At 31.5% G+C, this 24664-nt stretch overlaps 3 protein-coding genes across 3 annotated transcripts in view; 1 reads left to right on the top strand and 2 right to left on the bottom strand.

The window, feature by feature from the left end:
- Positions 1-18795, top strand: part of LOC123696987 (uro-adherence factor A) — a 34136-nt gene extending 15341 nt beyond the window's left edge. The window contains exons 2-4 of the mRNA XM_045643392.1: positions 13363-13459; positions 14199-17418; positions 17634-18795. Of these exons, the coding sequence (XP_045499348.1) occupies positions 13395-13459; positions 14199-17418; positions 17634-18470 (4122 nt within the window). The 5' untranslated portion in view covers positions 13363-13394 and the 3' untranslated portion in view covers positions 18471-18795. The remainder of the gene's footprint in view (positions 1-13362; positions 13460-14198; positions 17419-17633) is intronic.
- Positions 18707-20360, bottom strand: LOC123696988. The gene is made up of 4 exons (XM_045643393.1): positions 20156-20360; positions 19882-20013; positions 19106-19339; positions 18707-18891 (listed from the first exon to the last, which is right to left on the bottom strand). Exons 1-4 carry the CDS (start codon positions 20339-20341, stop codon positions 18811-18813), a joined length of 633 nt encoding a protein of 210 aa, XP_045499349.1. The 5' UTR covers positions 20342-20360; the 3' UTR covers positions 18707-18810.
- Positions 20361-20576: 216 nt separating this feature from the next.
- LOC123696989 lies at positions 20577-23742 on the bottom strand. The gene is made up of 5 exons (XM_045643395.1): positions 23650-23742; positions 23338-23388; positions 21456-21563; positions 20981-21211; positions 20577-20726 (listed from the first exon to the last, which is right to left on the bottom strand). The coding sequence occupies exons 1-5, from the start codon at positions 23692-23694 to the stop codon at positions 20640-20642; spliced, it is 522 nt and encodes a 173-aa protein (XP_045499351.1). The 5' UTR covers positions 23695-23742; the 3' UTR covers positions 20577-20639.
- Positions 23743-24664: the final 922 nt, after the last annotated feature.

Consider the following 24664-nt stretch of genomic DNA (forward strand, 5'->3'; position numbering starts at 1 on the left):
CAATGATATAGCTATAACAGTCTTTATGTTATATGTTATATAAATCTTAATAATATATGAGTAATATTGAAGATTTTGCAGAAACATATTGTTTGTAGAGTTTAATATTTGATTCGTAGTTATTTATTTAGAAAAAATACAATAAGGAACGTTATTTCAATATCATATACATGCGAATAAATAGAGAGTAGACTCGTTCAGACTTATTTTTATATCTATTTTTATATGCCCTTCAAAATAATAAGGTCCATTTCAAATGTAGAGCAACTTCGTTATGACTAGCTGTTAGTTTTCTTGAATTTATTTAGTATCAAAGTTGGTTGTTGTATATAAATACGAATAAACTCTATTGTTTTAACAAAATAAATGTTATAAACTCTATTGTTTTAACAATATAAATGTTATCAATTTTTTTGCTTTACCTGGATTTCGTTAATTCTATTTTTATAATATTCCTTGAAGTAAAATGATGGTTCTTCTGGAGAAAAAATGTAAACATGTACCACGGGCGAAACCGGGGAGGACCGCTAGTCATACATAATATTATATTGTAGTCCTAGATAATTTCCATGAATATGGTACAATCAATACCTTATTCAAAACTAGATTCTAATGAATATAAAGCATAGCACACATTGTGTAGAATTGCAACGATTCAAAGCTCAACTTGATGTTAAAGGAGATCAAAGGGCCAAGTCTATGTAACGAATGTTTACCCTTTCATTACTAGTAAAGCATTGCTCTTGAATCCAATTGAGTACGAGAGTAAGGATTGAATGAATTCCCTTTAGAAGATTTATAATTTGTAACTGTATTTTGATAAATGAGCCGCGGCATAATACGAAAGTCGGTTTAAGATTAGGTATGACCTTGGGTATGACAAATATCTAAGAGCATTTTCAGTAATTTAGCCTTACCTGTAATTCTGCTATATGCGAATAATAATGATTTCAATAAGAATTAGTTTTATTTTCTGTTTGTGTAAAAGGGAATGCCATTCACTGCATGTATTGAGCGTTGCAGGTATCTTTTCTACTTATTTGATGATATAATAATATTTTGCGTTTTTACCTTATCTGTCACTTGCATTATTTTAATTTATGCTATACATAAAGCCACGGTATATACTTGGTATATACATATATAAAGTTTTGACATAAATATATATCATTTTATAAAAAGTAAAAACCTAATGTCTTTAATTGGCTTTTTAATTTTTTACTTTAATGAGATACAAAAGAATTTATATATTTTTCAATGTTACTTGCATATTTCACAAGAGGTCTCTAGTCCTCGCGGGCGGGTTCAAAGCCCAGTCATGCTATTTAAACCTCTATAGCTTAATAACATTTACATTGGCACTTGTACATTTCATTTTAATATACATTCGTTGCTTTCAAAATAAAGCAAATCAGAAATTTTATCTTAACATTTCTATGACTCCCCAATTTGTAATAAAGACAGCATAGAAATGATAAAAAAGATAAACAGAATATTTGTTTGTTTGCAGGTCTATAAAATGCTTATTCTGTATAATGTAATCGCCACTAGAATTCCTTTATTTCATTTCGGATAATCCTCCTCCAAGCTTATTACTTGTTGGGAAAAGACTTTATTTTGCTAAAGTACTTTTGTCTTCAAGCGAAGTGTAGAATATGATTTCTTTACGACAACTCTATATAAAATCTATTCAAAATTTTCTAATTCTACCATATAATTTGGTATAAATCATAGATAATTTTAATGCAATAAATTTGTTTTGTAATACTTTCTTATATGCATTAATTAAATTAATGGGTGTTAGTTAGTAAACATACTGAAAAACAATGTTAAACTCTACAACCTAGAGTCACTGTGAGCGACCAAAACATTAATAGAAAACATACCATCCTACCTAATAATGAAATAGGCACTTATAAGATTTATAGATTAGAAATTTTTCTATAATAAAATAATTTTAATCCACGAATTATTCTCCTCTAGGCTCTATAATAAGTTTTTGAAAGAGTCATAAAAGGCTCTTTTTATTTACCTTTACATGAGCTTAATACTCAAAATGCCACATTTAAGCGATACCAACTTCATTAACAAACTTTGTATTTAACATTTCATAGTAGAATTATTAATGAATACTGAAACATTTGCCAATTAACATTCAAATTAAAATGTTACCGAAGCACCGGTCCCGGCGCTAACTTTCTCACAGGTATTTAGATAAAGTCGTTATTAAGTTTGTTTTCTCGAATGTTCCTTTGAAAGAAATACAAAGTTATATTTTTACCTCAACAATTTGTAGTAGATACAATGCATTTGATATTCAAAATGTATGGTTTTGTAATATTTATATGGAACGGAAAACATGTTTTATGAAATGTAATGCTGTATGTACCTATAATTAGTAGCCAATTTAGAATAGGATTTTATGTACGAATACTTATTTATTGTTACAAATTGAGCTATTGTTGGTGCATCTATGATAAATAAATAAATAAAAATAAATAAATAAATGAAATGAAGCGGCGATCCTTTACGAGATGGTCAAGTATATTGGACTGTCAATAGGTCAAGTATGTATGCGCTATAATGAATCCTTTTATGTTTTAAAAAGATTTATATGGGCTGTGGTAAATAAGTGTAAAGATCAGATACCAACTTATATGATAAAAATATATATTTAAGATTGTTTATGTAATTATTATCAAGTGTCAAGGCGAGTTCAAAAATTTTACATAAAAAAGCAATTTAAAAAGATATTTTTTAAAAGTAATTTCTGTCTTCTATTAAAAGAGAGCTTTTATTAACCATTGCACTAACTTTTAAAATGCTTTTCATCAAAGCTGGGAAGAGAAAAAATACTTTTCTATTATGAACCAAAAATAAACATTGATGACTGTCGCCTCGACGACCTTTTTACCGGCCGGCAAATCAGAACCTTCAATAAAAATGTAATAAAACACAAGTTGATGGGACTCATAAATCGAAACTTTTATGGTGTAAACGGTTATTTTATTGACACGTTACTGATAAAGTAATTGTGTTATTGTAAATGTTAACAGTTTTTAAGTTACTGGATCTGTTTTTTTACGAACAATTATTGCGTTAAAGTTTAAGAGAAGTCATTTTTTTACTTTAAACACATTATTTTCGCAAAGAATTTCAAAGAAATGAGAAATGATTATTTAAGAAAGGGGTTTTGATGGAGGTTTTCCTATTAAATATTATGCTGAAAGTATACGTTAATCATCTTACATTTTAGCGTCGTTATTAATAAAGCGTGTGATTGATCCGGCCGCAGTGAGTGAGGTGAGTCTTCATCGTGTACATAATTTAGTACATAGTCGAGACGGGTTAAACATAGCATGAACAAGACGTTGGTCGTGTAATCCATAATCAAGAACGACGCCTAAGGCCTCTTAAAAGGTAATAAAATATTGCACGTCTTAAGACTGGAGAGAGCAATTTTCCCATATTTTCCTCTCCATTTATAACCGGTAGATAACATCTCTATAGATTTATAGATTTAGAAAATTACGGGAAAGTAATCTAAAACCGCAATTGTTTAATGGAAGCTTAATGCGTTTGTACCAGTTATTTGGTACAGTTATTTTGTAATAAATATGTCGTGTTAAAAGGTATTACGAGCCGCAACAATGTTCATATGAATGGCTTTTGGAATGTTTCAAATTTGCCGTGTTCTATTTATTGATATGGTTTTAATAACATTAATGCTATTTGGATACTTTATATACAATATTGGAATTGGAGTATATTGTGTATAAGTGTTTTAATTGATAATTCATTGTGGAAATCCGCAAGAGAAATTTTCCTATTGGATTCAAATATTCTTTTTATATGATACTAGCTGCTCCGCGCGGTTTCACCCCCGTGGCCTCACTCCTGTTTGTCGTAGCGTGAAGATATATAGCTTATAACCTTCCTCGATAAATGGGCTATCATTAGATAGCCCATTTATCGGTATTAACTGAAAGAATTTTTCAAATCGGACCAGTAGTTCCCGAGATTAGCGCATTCAAACAAACAAACAAACAAACTCTTCAGCTTTATAATATTAGTATAGATAAGATTATACAATATTACATACCAACTACCAAGAAAACAATAAACTAGTTCATAATAAACAAATGTAGCTGTTTAAATTAAACTAACTTCATCTGTTTTGGTAAAAGAATTTCTTCCATGCCTGGTAATCAATACAAAATTACTCTCCATTCATTCCCCTGCAATAGGACATTAACATCAACTCCTCAGAATACTATTTGCACATGTGAAGGAATTAAAAGAACCAATGAAACAAGATATCTAGGTGTTATAGTGGATGACAAATTAAGATGGGAACAACATATAAATAGCACAGTAAAAAGAATCAGAAGACTCATATTCGTGTTCAAAAATCTCCGATTTATTGCCAACACTACTCTGCTAATCCAGGTATACAATGCTCTTTGTCACTGTATACTAACTTATTGTATATCTGTCTGGGGAGGAGCCTGCAAAACTTTAATGTTACCTGTAGAAAGGGCACAAAGGGCTGTTCTTAAGGTTATGTTCTACCTTAATTATAAACATCCTACAACTGATATATACATCAAATCAAATGTTCTTAGTGTTCGAAAATCTTATATTTACCAGTGCATCCGCAGAAAACATCGCATGATAGATCTTTCTAATACAGAGGTAAAAAGACTCAATCGGCTACCTATCCCCTCAACCTCATCCAAATTCGCTCAACATCAATATGAATTCTTAGCAACAAAATTGTATAATTTGTTAAATAGTAAATACAACGTTAGGGTTATAAATCATAATAAAATTAAACGAGTTGTGAAAGATTGGCTAAAAGATATGGATTACGAAGAAACAGAAAAATTAATGATGGTAAATCACTAGGACGTATTCACCCACCCACCCACATGTCATACGTACTAACTTACTCACATGCTCTGCACAAACACACACATGCACAAACACATACACACACGCAAACACACACACACACACACACACACACACAAACACACATATACGAACAGATACAAGCACACAATATTTATAACGGGAATGACTTCTTAAAATTGAAATATTAACTTCAGTTTGTCCTTTTTTTTGTATAAACAAAGGTATATATATATTTGTTTTTCCTTTTATCTATTTTTACTGTTTAAACATAAAACTGTGAGTTTGCAGAAACATATATAATATAGATATAAAGACTGGGAAGAAACTGGCCTTCGAAACACAGTTTACCACTAGTTCGAAGGTCAGGGTCTGAACATAATGCTGTACCTGTTTCTTGAAAAATAATTTTTTTTATTATTATTATTTATTAAATGTTCAGGACTCAGACGATATAAAAATGATTACACCCCTACAAAGTCGTTGATAGTTCCTCCGCAGATATTCCCTTCCTCTGTGATGTGCTAGATAAATAAATATTTAATCTCTTGAAGCTCTCCAGTCATAAGTCGGAGATTCATTTTCTAGCTTACGTTGGCTCTGGGAGGATTTATTATTTTATAATAAAAGTATGAAAGAAAAGGAGGAGATTGACTATACAGGGTGTAATCGTTAAGTGTGCACAAGCGATTATTCCGTAACTATTGCAGATACCAAAAAACTTTAAACTGATATCGAAAGTACTTAACCTAATGAGTAAAATGGCCATAATAAATTTTTAAAAATAAAACGAGAAATATCCAAAAATGTTACATTAAACGCTCCCATACATTTTATTTCCCATACATTTTGTATTCATAGCAGATTTTCGAAGTGATGTCCTCATTGTGCAATACAATGAGGAGCTCTATTTACAGTTTCTAAATGAACTTCCCTTCAAATTTGCGAACTAATTAAAGCAGAAAACCAAAAAAAAGAAAGAAAAAGCTAAAATCTTTCATATTAAATGTACTAGGTTGATCCAAAAGTAATGATAATTGGGTATTTCCTGTGCACATAAAAATATAAAATAAATGTTTTTTGCTTGCTCATGTATTCACTAAGTAATCACAAAAAAATCATATCAACAGGCCACGTTTCCAATTATTTACATTAATTTGAATGTGAACCGTGCGTGCCAGAATGTTTTCCGACGAAAAGAAGAAACAACGATTCGACATGTAGAGGGTAAATTTCTAAATTTTTAATGATATCAGGATAATTTTTTGTCACGTTTTGTGATCATGGACGTTACCCGAGTTCACCATGTTTATGCTGAAACCAAAAAACAAACAATGTCCTGGATGCGAGCTTCCAAAGTGACGATGAAGAAATTCAAAGTGAAAATCAGTAGGTTAGATTAAAGCGGTAGTTTTTTGGGACGCTGAAGGAATAATTATGGTGGAATATTTTAAAAAGGTAGCCACTTTATTGGGCTCTGAGTAAACAGACCAAATTAAAAGATTGCGGTAGGTTAGTAAGGAAAAGAGACATGGCAAACTGCGGACCTGAACGCTGTTTCACCAAGACAACGCACCAGATCACAAAGCGTCAGTTGCGATGGCTGCCATTCAAAAAAATGCTTGAACACCTACCCAATTTTTTAGATCTAGCTCCTATTTACTTTTATCTCTTTCCTCGGCACAAGAAACACTTTCTTAGCAATAAATTATTTTAAGACGACAGCGAAGTGATGGCCGCGTGGAGGGGTTTTTGTGGATGAAGTCAAAGTTTTTTTTTTAAGTTTAGGAAAAAAAATATTGAAGTATATTTTCTAGTTAGAAGACTATTTAGAGAAATACATAATTATTATAACTGTAATGACCTTGTTTAATATTGATTATCATTACTTTTGGATCAACCCATGTACATGGGAAATTCGTATCTCATACTAAATGTATGGGAGGGTTTCAAGTTAATTTTTTAGATATTTCTCGTTTTATTTTTAAAAATTTATTATGGCCATTTTACTCATTAGGTTTAATACTTTCGATATCAGTTTAAAGTGTTTTGATATCTGTAATAGTTACGGAATAATCGCCTGTGCACACTTAACGATTACACCCTGTATATGTATAATTGCCAAATTATTCGATGCTCAAACTGTTCTTACAAGGTACGTGCATGACTTTCTCGACTGATCATCGTTATTTCTATTCATAAAAATAAATGTTTGTAACACAAATGCCCTATCTACCGTCTGTTTGTTCTAAACTAGGCTAGCTATCTGTGTTTATGTCTGCATTTAAGACAATATCGATTCGTTACAAGAAAGAATGGCGGACTTTCTAAGTCTTTTACGACTATAACAGTGGAACACGTGAGTTAAACGTATTTCGTTTGCTTTTATGCTTTGACTTTCTTCTTTCTTTGAGTTGCGATCAAAAATTCAATTAACCTGCACAATGGTGCTTTGTCACTCCAATGGTGAACGTTATTAGCTATCTCTGACGTAACTAAAGTAAATGCTCTTTGTTTTCTATGCGCTCTTTCCAATAAAGCCACTTTAGGATCTTTAAATACAATTAACAATAGATAACGCATCAATTTAATTTCATCATTCGAAAGCGAGATAGATATCTATCATTCAATCGATTAATAGTTCTTATCATAAGTTTATATTACGCCTACTGCACTATAATATAAATATAAATAATATAACATTAGTGATTAGTCAAATTAAACTTATCCATTCATTAATTTGCTATGAAACTTTAACACAAATAATATTCTACGCTGTAAAATCTGTCACACACAGTTATAAAGCGATAAACAACACCTACTTGTCTATGACAGTTCAGTAATAAAATATTTTGATTGTTCATAAATTGTATTTAATCGTAAAACTATAAGACGATAGTTTATTGGTCTTAAATTAAAAGGAGGTGAAATCGGTTCTCGAGGCACACAGGCCCACTTCTAATGCCGTGATGTATGGGTCATTTATTTAGGTTTATTCCCTTCTGACCCACTTTACGTATTCATCAGACAAACTCTCCACAATCAAACCCCAATTAAATAACACTTGAGATATAGTTCAGTGAAGCACCGAAAATCCAGAAAAATGCCTGTATAAATTATATGTTCAGAATGATTATAAGAAATTCCTGTATACGTTATATGTTCCGAATGATATTTGAACGCAATAATTATTACGCTCATGCTTTTGAAATTTGAATGTAGATTATATTTGATTGCGAACAGATATAGCAGCAATTAATTAGTTTCCCTTTTAATGTTTTATTTTTTTTAATCATATTATAATAATCGAAGATATAAAAATATAAAGAAGTAGTTTTATATATTTTTATTTGAACAACTCAATATTTAAAATTGATCGTAAAACATTCAATTTATTTTTAGTGTAAGGACGAAACGTGACGAATTGTTTGAGCGTCGTCCATGTTTCGTATAAAATTTAAGTTATCTCTAGGGACTTTTTCTCTGCAAGATAAAAAATTATGCCGGCCGTGAAGAATACCCGTTGAATAAACTAAACCGGCGCATGAAGTATGAATGTAGAAGAAATTCTTACTAACAATATTTATATAACGGAACAACATCGAAACAATGAAGTCTGTTTTACTTTTAGAAGTATTTTTTATTAAGGTCAGTGCAGACTACGAGGATATGAGTGGTAAAGTTACGAAAATTGAAAATTTAAGTAGCATATAACGACGGAGTATCTCCAGGTACCTATTTAATAACGTTTGTTATTACTGGTGTAAAATAACACATCTGCTTACTTACAATATCTCACTTAGATGTACGCACGAACTACTACTAGGTACGGGTATTAAAACTTACACATTCTCTACATCACGGTAACTTACTCATGAATATCAAACGACATATTTACCAAAAAAGCCGGAACCATAACATCGTGTGTCATTTTATTTTACGCGAAATGTTGTTATGTAAAAACATAACTGTTGTCTGTTGTATATGGACATCATTTTTGTGGTAAGAAATTTTACCTTATACGGAGGAATGACGATTTGCCTTTCTGTTACATCCCAAAATTGCCTTCAAAGCTTTTTACAAAAGGTACCTATTTCTTTTTGCGTAATTCTCATGACTTTCTTATTTCATGGAAGAGGATTATTATTTTAATTTTTATAAAGTTCTAGTTAATGTATTTTAAGATTAGATATTGTATAACGAAATAAATGAATTGAAATTTTATAAAAATATGAAATGAAAAATGAAAAATATACATATTGGGAAAGTAGGTTTTAATCCCGGCTGATGGTAACACTTCCACTACAAAAAGCACGCTCTTTGCACTGCAGTTACAAAGAGGCCTATTTATTCCACCACAACAACGACATGTTTTCACAGCATCACAAATACAATAGGTCGAGACGCAACCGCAATATCCTGCCGGGAGAGGATTGAAGTCTTAGCTTCTAATTTAGCCCTAGATTCCCTGTACAACTTTTCACTTCAGAACAATTTTCTTGCCATGTTAACTGGACTTCTCTATCAAAATGTCGCCATAAATATACCTGCAGCACTCAGGATTCCATTTATAGGGTGTAAGCACAAATATAGCTAGTGTGGAGGGATTAAATATGAAGTTGGTTGGTCAATAGCGCCATTCACAGAGTTTCAAGTGTGCACGCTAAAAGCCTTCCCGGGGATCCATTAAATGTAGCCAAGCTGTAGCTTTGAGTTAAATATGTGTCAATAGGATTCTAAGGCGCCTCACACAACCTGCGCCCGTGACACTTAACCGACTTAAACAGGTCAAAATATAAAATAATAAACATCTTTTTATATCATGCACGTTAATGAGAGTCGTCTTTGAAACTTATTTTTTAAGAGTTCTTAATGTCCATATAAAAAATTAAATAGGTATTTCTTACTAAAATTAGTTGTGTTGTAGTTGTTAACATGATAAAAGTGGAAAAGGTTATCCACAAAAATGTAAAAGCCTATTAAGCTAAGATTGATGATGTACTTATGTGAAAGTAGGTACTTTATTTAGTAATATCCTTTACAAAAATGGAAGTACTTTACTGTCACGTCGGCGGCAAACACGAGAATGTAGCACAACAAATAAAGATGTCGACGTTTTAGAACAGTATTTAATTAGCACTGCTAGTTGCCGGATCCACGTATCTATTGTCCTAAAGACATTTTGCTAGAACTTTTCTATTAATTAGTATTAATATTTCCTATTATGGAAAGTATTACATTTTAAAGCTAAGATAAAAAATTAAAGGTGCCCGGGTTAGGGGGTTAGGTTAAACACGAGGAGAGTGCAGAGCGTTTATTTTACATTCTTCGCGTGATTTTTTATTGTACATTATGATTTTATTAATCACCCCTTGATACTTTTAATCGGGCATGACTTTTTTATGAAATAGAAGGTATCAAAGATATTAATAAAGATATACTAATGGTGCAAATGATGTAAACCGTGATCAATATTTACAATGATAACACGCACAATAAGTTCCCATGCTTGGAATGGAAGGTATTTTATACATTATTAAATCTTAACTTTCCTGTTTAATCACCTTACTGTTATGTCGTTCTTGCTAGTTATTAGCATCTACGCTATCATAACCAACAATTTGCATATCCACACAAAAATCAAGTAAACGAACGCTAAGTATATAATTTTTCCGCAAATACGGAGTTGGAGATAGTGCAATGACCTTAGTTGTCACGACGACGGGTACCGTTATGCGCTCGCCTTTACTTTCGACGAGATACATCGAAAATGGAGTTTTAGTTGTTTGACATAACGGACAGGTTCTCATTTACAATTATGTCAAGGTCTTGGTTTGCCATCGTTCGATGGAACTTGACAGTTTTAATTGTGGTTTAATTAGGTCATATTGTTGCACTCACGTTGCACTGAAAAAGTAGGTGACTTAAATGTGTTCTGTTGAACGTTATATACCTAGGTACTGTGAAATATCCATATACTTTTTTATGTCAAAATTCGTGTATTCAAAAAAGTATTTAGATTTTTTGTTGATTCATTAAAATTAAAATCAAGCAATTAATTACACGTTATGAAATATTTCGCAATAAATGTAATTATATGTGGGCTTTTGTTAAGATTTTATGTTGGAATCCTCGTTAAAAATTATTATTAACTTTACCGATAAATTAATTCAAACTGAAGATTAACAGAGAATAGAATGAAATAATAAATCTTCCCAAAGATAACGGAACAATAAGCTTAATAAGCATTAAAGGTCAAACTTTTAAAGACAGAAGGTAATTTGCTTTAAATGCTTTCAAAAGAAAAGTTTATATTTAAATTTTATTCAAATTGTGATAATGAACCTTTTTGCAGAAAAAGGATAATTATTGAAACTATTCTCATAAATATACCTACTTAGGTATTTTAGGGAACAGAACCATATTAAAACTTTTCTAAAGCATAGAAGTGGTATGTTTATTCCATAAGTCGGATTTGCAATATATTTTTAGTATTTCTTCTAGGAAATCATTCAGCTGATGGACTAGTCATCTCATTGTAAGATCAACTTGTTCTGTAGCTTATGCATAATAAAACGTTGTTGTCGATTGAATTTCCGATCTAAATGCTTTGAAGGTAAGCTTTGGGAACGAAGGAAGCAAACTAAATGAATTTTATAGCAGTGTTTACTTAACTTTTCTAGGGAAAATTTCCTTAAAATGCAATATTTTTATACATAATATTTTATATTTGCTATTATGAAAATTTGAATTAGACTTTTAAGCTTTTATCATTTTTAAACATATTTTTAAGAAAAGGTACGCTAAAATTAGAATAACTTAAACGGGTGTTCTTTTGTGTATGTAAAGCTAGACTTTTTCTTCCTTAATTATGCATAAAGATTTAGTAACAAAAATAAAAATGTTATAGTTTCACGAATCCGAGTTCTTCAATCTTGGACGGATATTGCATTTCAAATTGCAATATCCGTCTTCATAATTCTTAGTGTCAGTGACATACATTAAGCGATTTTTTAAATTCAGTAATACATAACTCTAAAGCACGCCATTCACGTTGAGATCGTTTGAAAAGTTGCAACTTTTGTTTTTGTCGCCACAATGTATGGCAATTACTGTCTGGTTCTGCGGTTAAGCTTATTGTGTAGTATCAGGTAATAAAACTTTTATTTTAAACTAGTACTTGAACTACGTTGCATTTCCTTTAAAGTTGAATAGCAGTACACAGTTGTTGTTTTGTATAACAGAGTGCGATGAAACTTATGGTTTAAAAGATCAATTACATCTATGTAGATATTTACTGAATCATATTCGGTCAAATATGTTTCGTAAGAATCTGTACCTATAATTAAATATGAAATCAACTGACATATGCATATTCAATACATTCAGAACTCAAATTTTAGTTTTTAAGACTAGAAGCAGGAATTCACATTACCTAGAATCAAAATTTGAAGTTCAGTTATTCTAAAACTGGAACCTTCTGGATAAGATATAGTAGAGATGATAGAGTTCATAAGCTTCTTGCAGATATTTTACACAAAATTTTTATACTTTTTTTGTCATACATAAATTCCGGATTTTCAGTATACTATATTGCGTGCATCCGTTACATAACCTCGTGTCGATAGCAATAACAAAACAATTAGTTTCATCTCACGGTAACAGCGGATAACGGAGACGTCGGATAGAACGCGGCGAACCGTGCATTACTTTTTGTTAACTGTTTCTGATACTTTTTATTATTTTTATACAGGTTAATAGCTGCCTATTTGTCGTATTTACAATCTGCTATGAATGTCTGTTCTGTATGCCATGAAATACATTGTCCGTTAATGCATCCTTCAAACGGCATTTTATTAGAGACGCGCTTGGAGACGCGTGATGGCATATTTCAGATTCATATTTGTCGGATTTATGTCCAGAAATGTAGTTTATGATCGTGTGAGATAGAGACTTTTTACCATAAATAATTTTTTTTTGTATCATATTCATGCAAGAACATAATATATGTTATTTGACGTCATGTTTGTTATGATGGCTTCTATTATGTGCATACGGACACTGAATAAATAGGTTATAAATAGCTTATAAATAGGAAGTGTATAGGATTAGCGTAGAGCTGCAGAAACCATTTTCTAAATTATTAAAAACAACTAAAACCTCTTTAATGTCGATTAAATGTTAAAAAATTAAAAAGTTTACAAGCAAGACCAAGATAATAATCCATCTTCTATAAACTAATCCCTTAAAATAGAATGTGGTGATCGCTTCCCACCATCTAACTTAACTTGGGCTTGAACTTAGCTCGAATGCTCGCTCAAAAAAAAAACAATACTATGTATCACCGCGATACGTAAAGACCCTAAAATGTGTGCGAGAGAAAGACCCTCTACGTATTTAGATAAGAAATTTGTTCGTTAACTTTTAGCTAACATAGAACAATTTCAGTTTCAGGATACACCTGTGCATGGAAGGCAAAGATGCATATTATACTCACCGTGTTTATCTACGCGTTGTGCGTTTCTGCTGATGAAAGTGAAGAAAGGTAATATATTTAAAAATCTATATAAGTGTTATTACATAAGTATTTTTTGTTTGTTTCATTGTAGAGAAAAAATACGAGATTGCATGTCTCACGATATATATCCGTTTTTTGTATTACTTAATGAATATCTTCACACCTTACCTAACACTAAACTTGATAGGTTCTGCAATAACTTTCAGAAATGTAAGCTTTTCATTTGGATGTTAGTGCTGATTTACATAGGGTCAGTAGACAAGTCAGTCGCGGCGCCGAATTTCGGCGCCGCGACTGACTTGTCTACTTTAAACTGTTTACATAGACTGTCGACTTTAAACTGTTTACATAGACTTCAAGCCTCTGTACTGACTTCAAATCTGTTTACACAGGGTTTTTTTTCGGGTCAGCACTGATTTGCCTCGAATTTGTAGTCAGTTACTGACCCTGTGTAAATCAGCACTTATGTCATGATATCATGTTTTGAGGCGTAGAGCAATTTTGACGCCGCTATATTCTTCGATTACAGCTGTTATGAGATTTTTACAATTTTATAATATTTTCTATAACTTAACATAGGTTTTCAGACAAATATAGAAAAGCACGGGCAGTGAAATGTTTGTTTATTACTATTAACGGCACTATTAGTGTTTACATAAGCTTTTCGAGTAATAAATATAATGGTGATATAAAATATACTACTGCACTTTATATATCAATTTTTCTGTTTGCATTCTTATTAATATTTTAATTTATGTATTTTCAGACGATCTAAACTCCCGTTCATCGCAGATGCCGTTGGTAATAAGATACCGCGGCCATCCAGTGTGCCGGCAACAGTGGGCAGTCCAGTGAATTTATTGACACCCGATAGATATGAATTTTACACATTTGACGAATCTGGTGAACTTGTCAAAAGACTAATGACGCTTGAAGAAATTCAGGCAATAGTTGCAGCTGGTGAAGATACGGATAGCTTAGTAACTTTTGCTAATGACGATCGACCAACAATGACGTTTAACTTTAGTGAACCTCCATATACAAAAGTCTACAATGTAGTTACTAATGTACAGAATGTTTTAAAAGCTCAAATGGAAGCACATAAGAATAACCCTCATTTGCAACCAACCTTTGATACTCCCGATGTATCAGATTCTTGGAGCTTAATATTACCTTCCATATTTGGCAATACGGGAATGGATATCGTACCAGAAAAAACTTCCAACTCTTTCATAACACCTGAAACGGATACTATTGATGTTGATAATTCCAATGGTGACTATTTATATGCATTCAGTAAAGAAGGTAGCAATCCATCGCATTCTACAGTTTCAACAGAGACTGTTGATCAAAGCAAACCAACTTCTATTCTTAATCAGAATTCAAAAACCACACCTGTAACTACAGAAAAAATTGCAGCAAGTTCAGATAAACCAACAAGTTCCACAATACCTCCGCTTATTACAACTGAAAAAATTAAAGAATCTACTTCTACAGTTAAACCTCCGTCGACCGTCACAACAAAAATATACACTAATAAATATCCAACGAACGTAAATATAATAACAACGCCAACAGATACCAACAACCAAAGTGAAAATTCTTTAAATGATGATAAAAGTATAGTAAAGATTGAACTCACAACCCAGGCAACAAAAACAATGAGTGATAATGAAGATACTGTTTTCATTCCTATATCAACAGTTTCGTACGTCACTGAGAGGTCTACAAAAAAACCTACTAAGATTTCTTCTTTAAAACCGTCAATTTCTTCAACCTTACACACAAATGTTGAAGCAGATATATCGTTGAGCAATAATTCTGAATTGAATCTAGCTAGTACTAATAAACCACAATCAACACCAGAGTTTACACCTGCATCATCGAGTAGAAATCCAGAATATGATCATACCAATTCAACAACTCTAACAACACAATCTGTTTCTCCATCTACGACCATGTCTTCGACGGAAATCATTCCTGCATCGAGCAATGACGGCATGAACGAAAATATATTTAATAAAGTAGAAGATTCTTTGCCTCCATTATTTGACGTGGCGCAAAGTATAAGTCAAATCGCGTCGGATCTTGGTAGCAATCTCGAACCTTTGCCAACTACAAGCAATATGTTAGATACAAACAAGTATAATCAAAACAATATGGACATAGAGAGTAAAGAAAATATTGAGATTGATATTCCTCAGGATACTGAAAAAGTCTCCGATAATGGAAATAACACAATACCTGATAACTACGTCAAAGTTTCTATGTTGGATCATACTAAAAACAATGAACAGAATATAGAAAAGAATGATGAAGAAAGCTCTAAAACAAAAATTGAAGAAGACACCACCTTGCCAACTACATTACCACCCACAGAAGTTACAACAGTTGCTGATACTGAAACAACTACTATTGATCCTATTTTATCCGAATCGATGGGTGATTTATTATCACAAGTTGTATATCACAATGATGACCTTAAACTACCTGAATTAAGTGAGGGCATCAAAGGCAACAACACAGAGTATCAAGATGTGACTGTGCCTGTAAAAGATACCAATGAAATCGATATTACTACAACTGAAACACCTATTGATAATATTATCACATCGACTGAAACAAATGACACCACTAAAAATGAAGATAAGAAATTAATTTCAAAGGAAAATGTTGTAGCTTCAGTTGTGAAGAAAGAAACGACGCCTACTACAGAAAGAATAAATAAAAGCGATGATACGCCTACATTTGTGCCAATATCATCATCTACACATAATATACAAATAAATAATTTAACTGGTTCAAGTTCTTCTAATAATTCTGACCATAAATACATCAACACAAAAGTTGTGACTGTGCCACATATTCCAGTATCGGAGAAATCTGATAAAAAACAAAATAGTAATTCACAATCAGGTTTATCTCAAGGTCAAAACGAAGAAACTATAGGACAATCTAATAAAAAAACTTCGCATAAAAACATTTCTAATGAAAACAAATTAAATGCAAATAAAAACATTGCGGCTATTGATAGCAAAATAAATTCAAATAAAACAATTGTACCTAATGAGAACCAAATAAATGCAAATAAAGAAGTTGCCTCTAATGAGAACAAAATAAATGCAAATAAAAACATTGCGTCCAATGACAACAAAATAAATGCATCAGACAATAAAAAGGTGGACAATAAATTAAATAAAGTATCGGATATTCCAAAAATGGAAGAGTTCAAAAAGAAATTTCAGAAGATAAACATTGATGATAAGGAATTATCGAATGAGCGAAATAATTCTTGGAAGCTTATACCTACAGTGCCTCCTCCAAAATCTCACAGTGAAACAGGTAACAAATATAAACCTGAAGGATTTTATACTCCAGAAAATAGCGCGGATAAAAATATTGTATTAGATTTTTCTAAAGAAAATCAAGGGTTAGAGGTAACAACGAAAGATCTAAGTGAAGATATTTCACAATTTATTGAATTATGCAACGATCTTGCTTTTCAATATTGGAATGATATGTCAGGGCACATAGAAAAAAAGAGGAGTTTTGTTTTTTCACCTTATGCTATTACATCTATGCTTACTATGATGTTTATGGGCGCTAAAGGCGCCACATCTGGAGAAATGAACGAAATTCTAAAATTAGATGATATGGTAACATTTAATCCTCATTTTACCTTGAAAAATATATCCGATTCTATAGATATATCACCAGCCTCAGGCGTGGCCGTATCTGCATTTATACGAGAACTTTACAGTGACCGTAGCAAAGGTAAAATATTAACTTTCTACAAAGAAAGAGCTCAGCAATTTTACAACGGCCATGTAGAAGAAGTAAACTTCAAATTGATAAGTGATATTATTCGACGAAGAACAAATCTTTTAGTGAAAAGATACACTTATGGGAAAATCATAGAATATATGAAAAGCAATTCTATAGTTATGCAACCGCCACTTGCAGCTTTTTCGACGAATATATTTGAGGTGGGTGTTTTTATCATAACATTTACAAATAAATAAACTAGTCGGATCAAACATTAATATTTTGACAGCATTATCTGTACAATTATCAAATATAACTAAGGCACAAAGCACTTGATTTTTTTTAATCAATGAAATATTTCTTTTAAAAAGTTATATTTATAATACAAATGTCTGTTTCATATTTTTTTTTATATGTTTTATTGTTACCATTCCAGACTGACTGCTCGGGTTCAACTGTAGATGGCAGAGATGGAGAGATGTACTTCGTTGTATCGCCAAACGTACGCCAGAGAAGATTAGTTCCTGTGCCGGCAGTAGTATTTCGTAGCAACTTTTTGGCTGGATACGATCCAGTGTTAGACGCCACTGCAGCTGCTTTAGGAAATACAAACTCAGTAATAAGTACATTGTTCCTAATGCCTGGCCAACAAGGCAATATAGTACACGCAGATGATTTGGAAGCTCTTGAGAAAAGAATGCTGGAGTCAGGCCCAGCTACCCCAACATGGAATCGCCTATTACGTACATTGTTGCCACGTGTTGGTCTTGAACTTCAAATCCCTAGATTCTCACATAAATCGATATTTAATATCTCATCTTCTTTGAAAAAAATGGGATTAAAAGATTTGTTTGATCCAGAACACGCTGACTTAGGTGGTGTTAACGGTCCATCCAAAAACCTATACTTATCCGATATGATTCAAGTCAATTCATTCGTCACTTGTGGCGAAAGCGTAATAGGGGAACAGCATCATATAGAAGAGTATCCTGAATCATTGGAATTAGTTGAGAAGGTACAAAAACGTAGAAGCTCGAGGTGGTTAAACTGGGATGAACCAAGGGATTATCAGAGAGCATTCCACGATCCGCATGACGTTGGAGAAGCGATGCATTTACCATTACATTTACGACCAAGGCAAGCTCGCCTGCCAGCAAGAAATGCCCAGCCAGCGCGATTAAAATTCGACAGGCCATTCCTGTATTTTGTCAGGCACAACCCGTCAGGAATGATTTTATATGTAGGAAGATACAACCCAAGACTCTTACCTTGAAACAAAATAGACTGTTAGTGTAGTTTAATTTATCGAATTCCTTTAAGGAGAGTGATACAACATACTGGCGCGTGGATTTATCAAAGTTTAGTTAAGGCGAGCATTTACGTGACAGTATTACTTGTTTTTGGTATGCAGGTACCTTGATATTATGTTGAACGTGTTTCTTCGTACCTTCATACTAAATGGAATAAAATAATTTAGATTTAATATGGGATTGTAATGAGGAAAATAAGTTTCTGTAAAAATATATTGTAGTTAGCACTTAGAGTTAGTTCATTTCATTGTAATTATCATTCCAGAATAAATGCAATATTTCAAATTAGAACGATGTATGATTTTAAATAAAAAATTCTTTGCATTCTTCAAAGAATTCCTTCCATTCGAAACATTCTTTTGAGTTTACTACCTTTGGGCAATCCTGAAATTATGGATACTTATTAGAAACCAGTCAAATACAAAATGTATAGTAACATTGAAATAGAAATAAAATACATCTGTTATTACCTGTCATCAACATATTGTTAAACTACGAATTAGATTCGGTACCGAAATTGAAAACTTCTGAATCGAATCTCTACTTATTTTCTGTATGTGAACAATAATATAAGATCTACTTTAATGAATATACGTACCACATTAACGAAATTTCGAAGGCAGCTTTGCAAACTGAAAAACTCACAAGTAGTTAGTGGCATGTACCTCCTGTACACTTGTCTGCAGTGAATTTTTGCGCTCAATATGATAGAACTAAATGCAGGATTAAACGTAGTCCATTTGTCTAAATATGTGAAAAACTTTTCTTCATTTACAGTTTTGTCGCTGTTTAAAATCTTGTACTTATCCAGAATACATTGCCAGTAATGACACTGTGAAGATAATATTACATTTAATATAATTTGACATACGACTATAAGAACGAGAGACCTTTATCTATACATATAATAAATCTGTAGAAGGGTCAATTGTGTACATTGAAAATATTGAAAAAATAAATAGCAGGGGGTGTTACTGGATCGATACCAAACCCAAATATGTGATTAAAAAATTTTTTGTCTGTCTGTATGTTCAGGCATCACGTGAAAACTAACGGTTCGATTTCGATGAAACTTGGTATAATTATACCTTATTATCCTGGGCATAAAATGGGATACTTTTTATCCCGGAAAAATACGTAGAAAAAAAATAAATCTTAATTTTTCCGCGCGGACGGAGTCGCGGGCGGAAGCTAGTTTGATAAATAATTACATAAATTTATTTCTAATGGATGCTAAAACAATGGACATCATGTATTAGTGGAAAACATAACATATCATATTATTTTTATAATAGTCACATCAAAGAGTACTTAATACTGAATTATTACGCATTCGTTAATTGCATTGATTTCATTTAATGTAAGCATACCAACCTCTTCTGTGGTCTCTCTTCGTATAATTGTCATATTGGCCTCTTTGTTCAAGTAAATTAATGAAAACATGCCACCACATGATCTAGCAACTTCTCGATCAAAAAATGGAGGGAAGACACAACATTTTCGATTCTAAAATTATTATTACAATCAATTTCATCGAAAACACTTTTGTTAACATTTCTTAATTACTAATAGTCGTATAGAAATAAAGAAACATATTCTATAGATTACATTTGCCCAAACAACAAACATTATAATATCAAGTACTTACAAATAATTCATCTGTTCCTAAGCATTTATCAGGTTTCAATGGTAAATCATCATAATATTGACCTTTGACGTGGCATATACTTGCAATTAGAAAAAGATTATTTAAACTCATAATTACAATGTTAAAATCAGCAATTTTGAATTTTTCATTTGGTGTTAAACTACGTGTCGGTATGACGTCTACCATTTAAAAACTCACTCATATTAACACTTATCTTGCTTTTGAACTGTCAGTGTTTTCAAAACAGAGAAATCAAACTTTAAAACAACATCTCGGTTTCAATTTATGAACATTGAACACGCAATAGTAGGTACCACAGACATATATTTGTCTGTGGTAGGTACAGACGGCATCGAGTAACACAAATTAAATTTTGAATTGTATTGATATAAAACAGTTGTAAAATAAAACAATGTTTTGCTATACACGCTTTATCGATTATGATATTATAAAAATTAAATAAGTACAAGAAACAGGTTTAGATTTAGGCCTTTCCAAGCTTTTCTTTGCATTTCTGTATGTGTTCTTTGACTATATCACATTTGTCGCTCTTTTCCCAAGAAGGACAATTCTGAAAGAAAAATAAAATAGATTAAAACTATAATTTTATTTCAGTTTGAATGATAATTAATTAATTTCTTTAGCCTCGCCTTACTAAGCATTTATAGTATGTTAATGTTGAAATTAATAGAGCTGGATGTTGTATATTTTTAAAGTCTGCACTTGATTTAAGGTAAAAGGACCTATATTTTCAAATTAAATTAAGCGCCTTAGATTTACTGTTTGTTACGAACTATCTAATTTTATACATTTAGTTTAACTCACATCAAAGGTATGAAAAAAGCTGCAACCAATAATTTTCCCCGGTTCACAGAATTTTGCTCCCTTCGGACCATCTTCTTTTAGACAGTTTTTCTTCACTATTTCAACAACATCTTTAAATTCAGTATTTTCTTCAGCCCATTTATCTGCAAATGCTGCAAATGCTTCTTTATCCACTGTATTATCGTCTTTCATTAACTTGTTTTTCTCGAATACGCAAATTAGTTTGGAGCACTAAAAATTATAAACAAATTTAGGATTAGTCTTACGATCTAGCCTACTATAAATAAGTAAGTATTCAATATTGTTTGGTAAATATTCTTATTTGTTTACTTATTTCTTGTATGTTAAAAAATTGCAGATAGTTTTGAACTGTTATTTTCCATACATTTACAAACACAAGGTATTGAAAACACAAAAATAAATATTTAGTTATTTCAGTAAACGCCATCTGCCGGAAAACTAAAGAAATACTTACATCAGGTCTTGCTCCTGGCTCTTTACTCTCCTCTATATCAACACCACATGCCTTACGATCCTCATCAGTAAAGAATTGTGGTATTTTACAGCACTCACCTGGGTGTTCCTGTAAAGTAAATTAACATAATTATTTTTCATGTTTGTATTTATAAAGTTTCGCTAGGAGTCAATGTGATTTCAGAACTTATCTAAACTAATATTATAAAGAGGGAAACTTTGTTTGTTTCTTTGATTATAATAAATAAGCTCATAAACCACTGGACCGATTTTAAAAATTTTTTCACCATTCGAAAGCTATATTACCCACGAGTAATAATATAGGCTATATCACGCTAAGACCAACAGGAGCGGAGCCACGCGGGTAAAACCGCGCGGCACATATATATAAATAAACTAGCGGTCCGCCCCGGCTTCGCCCGTGGTACATATTAACGTTTTCTCTACATAAGAACCATCCTCGTACTTCAAGGAATATAATAAAAAAAGAATTATCGAAATCGGTTCAGCCGTTCTCGAGTTATGGAATTACAACGAAAAGTGGCATTGATTTTTATTATAAACTAGCGGTCCGCCCCGGCTTCGCCCGTGGTACATATTAACGTTTTCTCTACATAAGAACCATCCTCGTACTTCAAGGAATATAATAAAAAAAGAATTATCGAAATCGGTTCAGCCGTTCTCGAGTTATGGAATTACAACGAAAAGTGGCATTGATTTTTATATATTAGATAAATAAAATGAAAGAATGTTTTAATTCCTGAGTTGCAAATATTTTGCAGTTTTTTTTATGTTATAAATAAATAAATTATAAATTTTTAAAACAAAAAAAATACGTTCACGAGGCGGGATTCAAGACCGCGTCTTTCGCCAGATGAACGATTTCGAATGTTTATAATGTATACTACAATTGAATGCTATAAAACTAAAATATCAAAATATAATTTCTGTAAGTATTTTTTTATTAGAAGATTCTGTATCAGTGATTTATATCCATTAACATTTTTTAAATTGATACCCATCTTACGATTAAAATTTAAAAGTTCTATTGAACACATCCAGCACAACTATCTCCTTGTTAATATCGCCGTCCCCGGAGAATAAAATCATAATCGCCATTATCATAGTTTTATTGTTATTCGATATTTGAAGCCTACGTAGCCTAATACATCTATACAATTTTTTTTGGAATTTTTCTCCTGTAATCTACAAAGTTATAGGATATTACAATAATATTCACTGCTTTTTCCCAGAACATATTACTACTAGAAAAAAAAAGATAGTAATATGATAGTGAAAAAGTTTCTTCATTCTTTATGTGGTAATAACTTTTACAATAATATTCTCGGAAAAAAGAAACTGCGAAATAATGATGAACGCCTATTATCATTTTATTCTCGTAAAAATATGTTTTGGTGCCATTCGTATTGACCATGTACATTATGATCACGATGATGATCAGGAAGATTGATTTTTATTACTTTTTATTGTTTTCATTTTTATGTAATAATAGTTGATTACTCTTATATTGTTTTTTAAAAAAACCCCATAAAAGTTCATTGGATATTATCCATTAATGCATATGTCCAATATAAACGAGAATAAAATGATAAGTGTGTATTAGTAAATATACATTTCAGTCAAATGCTACTAACTTTTTAAATTTTAATTATCTTCAGTTCTCTTAAAGTTATTAAAAATATTTTGAAACATAATAAAAGGTTAAAAAATTAGCTACCACTGAGCCTTTTTTTATCTCTCTACGTCTATTGCTTTGCGAGTTATAGACAATTATCGGTTTTTTATTTCTCCTGAAAAGTTGTGTTTTTGCTGTTATCATTTTATTCTCCGGGGACGGCGATATAATAAAAAATAATACTTACCACAGGCGGCGGACGACAAGGCGGTGGTGGCATTTCTTGTAAAAACACCCCCTAAAATATCATAACAAATATATAACAGAAAGAAAATATAAATATTTATTTAAATTTTAAAGATTATTTATTTAATCATTTGTAAATGAAGATAGTCAATCAATCAACAAAATTTTTAATCAAAATTATCCACTTCGGTAATCATGAAACAGGAAAATATATTTACATAGGCGTTATAATGTGTAGATACACGTTGATTGGATTGTATTTAAAAAATTTAAATGCTAACAGATAAAATATACTTATTGTTTTTGTGCTTACCTGTAGTATTGTTAGAAATACGAAAAAACAATATAATGCCCACATTCTTGTATCTGTCAAAGGTATTTGATGATGTGACGTTAGCGTTTGGTTTGGCACAGCTTTATACCATGCAATGATGACCCTGACTATTGTGCGACACGGGAAACCACCAAGGCATTGTCATAGATTATTTGAAACGTTTATTATAAATAATGAATAACTTTTTGGTTCAAATGATTACTGGCAAATCACAAAAGTTTTATGTGTCGTCGTATTCATGTTGAACATGTTTATTTAATTAAATATGACATAGAAAAAGTATAATGCAGATTTATTTAAGTAAGAGATTTGAGAAGTGTGCTTACTGTAGAATTAGAAATAGACATAGAAAGAATTAGAACACTGCAAAGTGTCAAAAAAAGAATACTTCTCATTCTATAGGGCTACGTTAGAGCTGAATTCTTTTTATTGCCACAATAACATGTGGATTATATTCGTCAGGAAAAACAGATTCAGGAAGCATGTACACAGAAGGATATTTGCAGATAGGTATACATACGTCCGCGCACAGATAAACTAGCATGATTTTACTACTTCTTTAACAATCTTATATTTTCATAGTGACAGTGTTTCTTTGACCATTCTATTACAGGCTTTCTCTCCTTCCACGAATTAAATAATAATCTGATCAAAATAATGTTTATGCAAAAAAGAATGAGGAAAAATGGATAATCATAAATCTTTGTTATAAAATAAACAATAATGTATTACATACTTCCTATTCATAAAAACGCTGATTTTTCTATAGCAAATTGCTTATACTCTACAAAACTACAACAGTGACAAATCTTAAAAAAAACTACTTAACTTTTGATAAACTTCTCGGTCCGATGAATGTTGTAATGAAAGCGTTTAGTCACACATGTTTTTATTTTACTAATCTCCACATTTTAACGAAGCTTTGTCGCAAAATCTTAAAACCAATAAAAAGTATCATGAAAAATTTGTATTCAATTCTTGTAAACAAATAAAT

The sequence above is a fragment of the Colias croceus genome, chromosome 13 (genome assembly GCF_905220415.1).
Source record: "Colias croceus chromosome 13, ilColCroc2.1".
In the NCBI taxonomy this organism is placed as follows: domain Eukaryota; kingdom Metazoa; phylum Arthropoda; class Insecta; order Lepidoptera; family Pieridae; genus Colias; species Colias croceus.

Excerpts from the sequence above, each read along its gene's own strand:
- LOC123696988 (XM_045643393.1), bottom strand. The coding sequence starts at position 20,341 with ATGGTAGACGTCATACCGACACGTAGTTTAACACCAAATGAAAAATTC. Across the intron at positions 19,340-19,881 it reads GAAGAGAGACCACAGAAGAG|TGTCATTACTGGCAATGTAT; the intron begins GTTGGTATGCTT and ends TTATCTTCACAG. Across the intron at positions 18,892-19,105 it reads TTCGAAATTTCGTTAATGTG|GATTGCCCAAAGGTAGTAAA; the intron begins GTACGTATATTC and ends CCATAATTTCAG.
- LOC123696989 (XM_045643395.1), bottom strand. The coding sequence starts at position 23,694 with ATGTGGGCATTATATTGTTTTTTCGTATTTCTAACAATACTACAG. Across the intron at positions 23,389-23,649 it reads TATTTCTAACAATACTACAG|GGGGTGTTTTTACAAGAAAT; the intron begins GTAAGCACAAAA and ends ATGATATTTTAG. Across the intron at positions 21,212-21,455 it reads AGCCAGGAGCAAGACCTGAT|TGCTCCAAACTAATTTGCGT; the intron begins GTAAGTATTTCT and ends TATAATTTTTAG.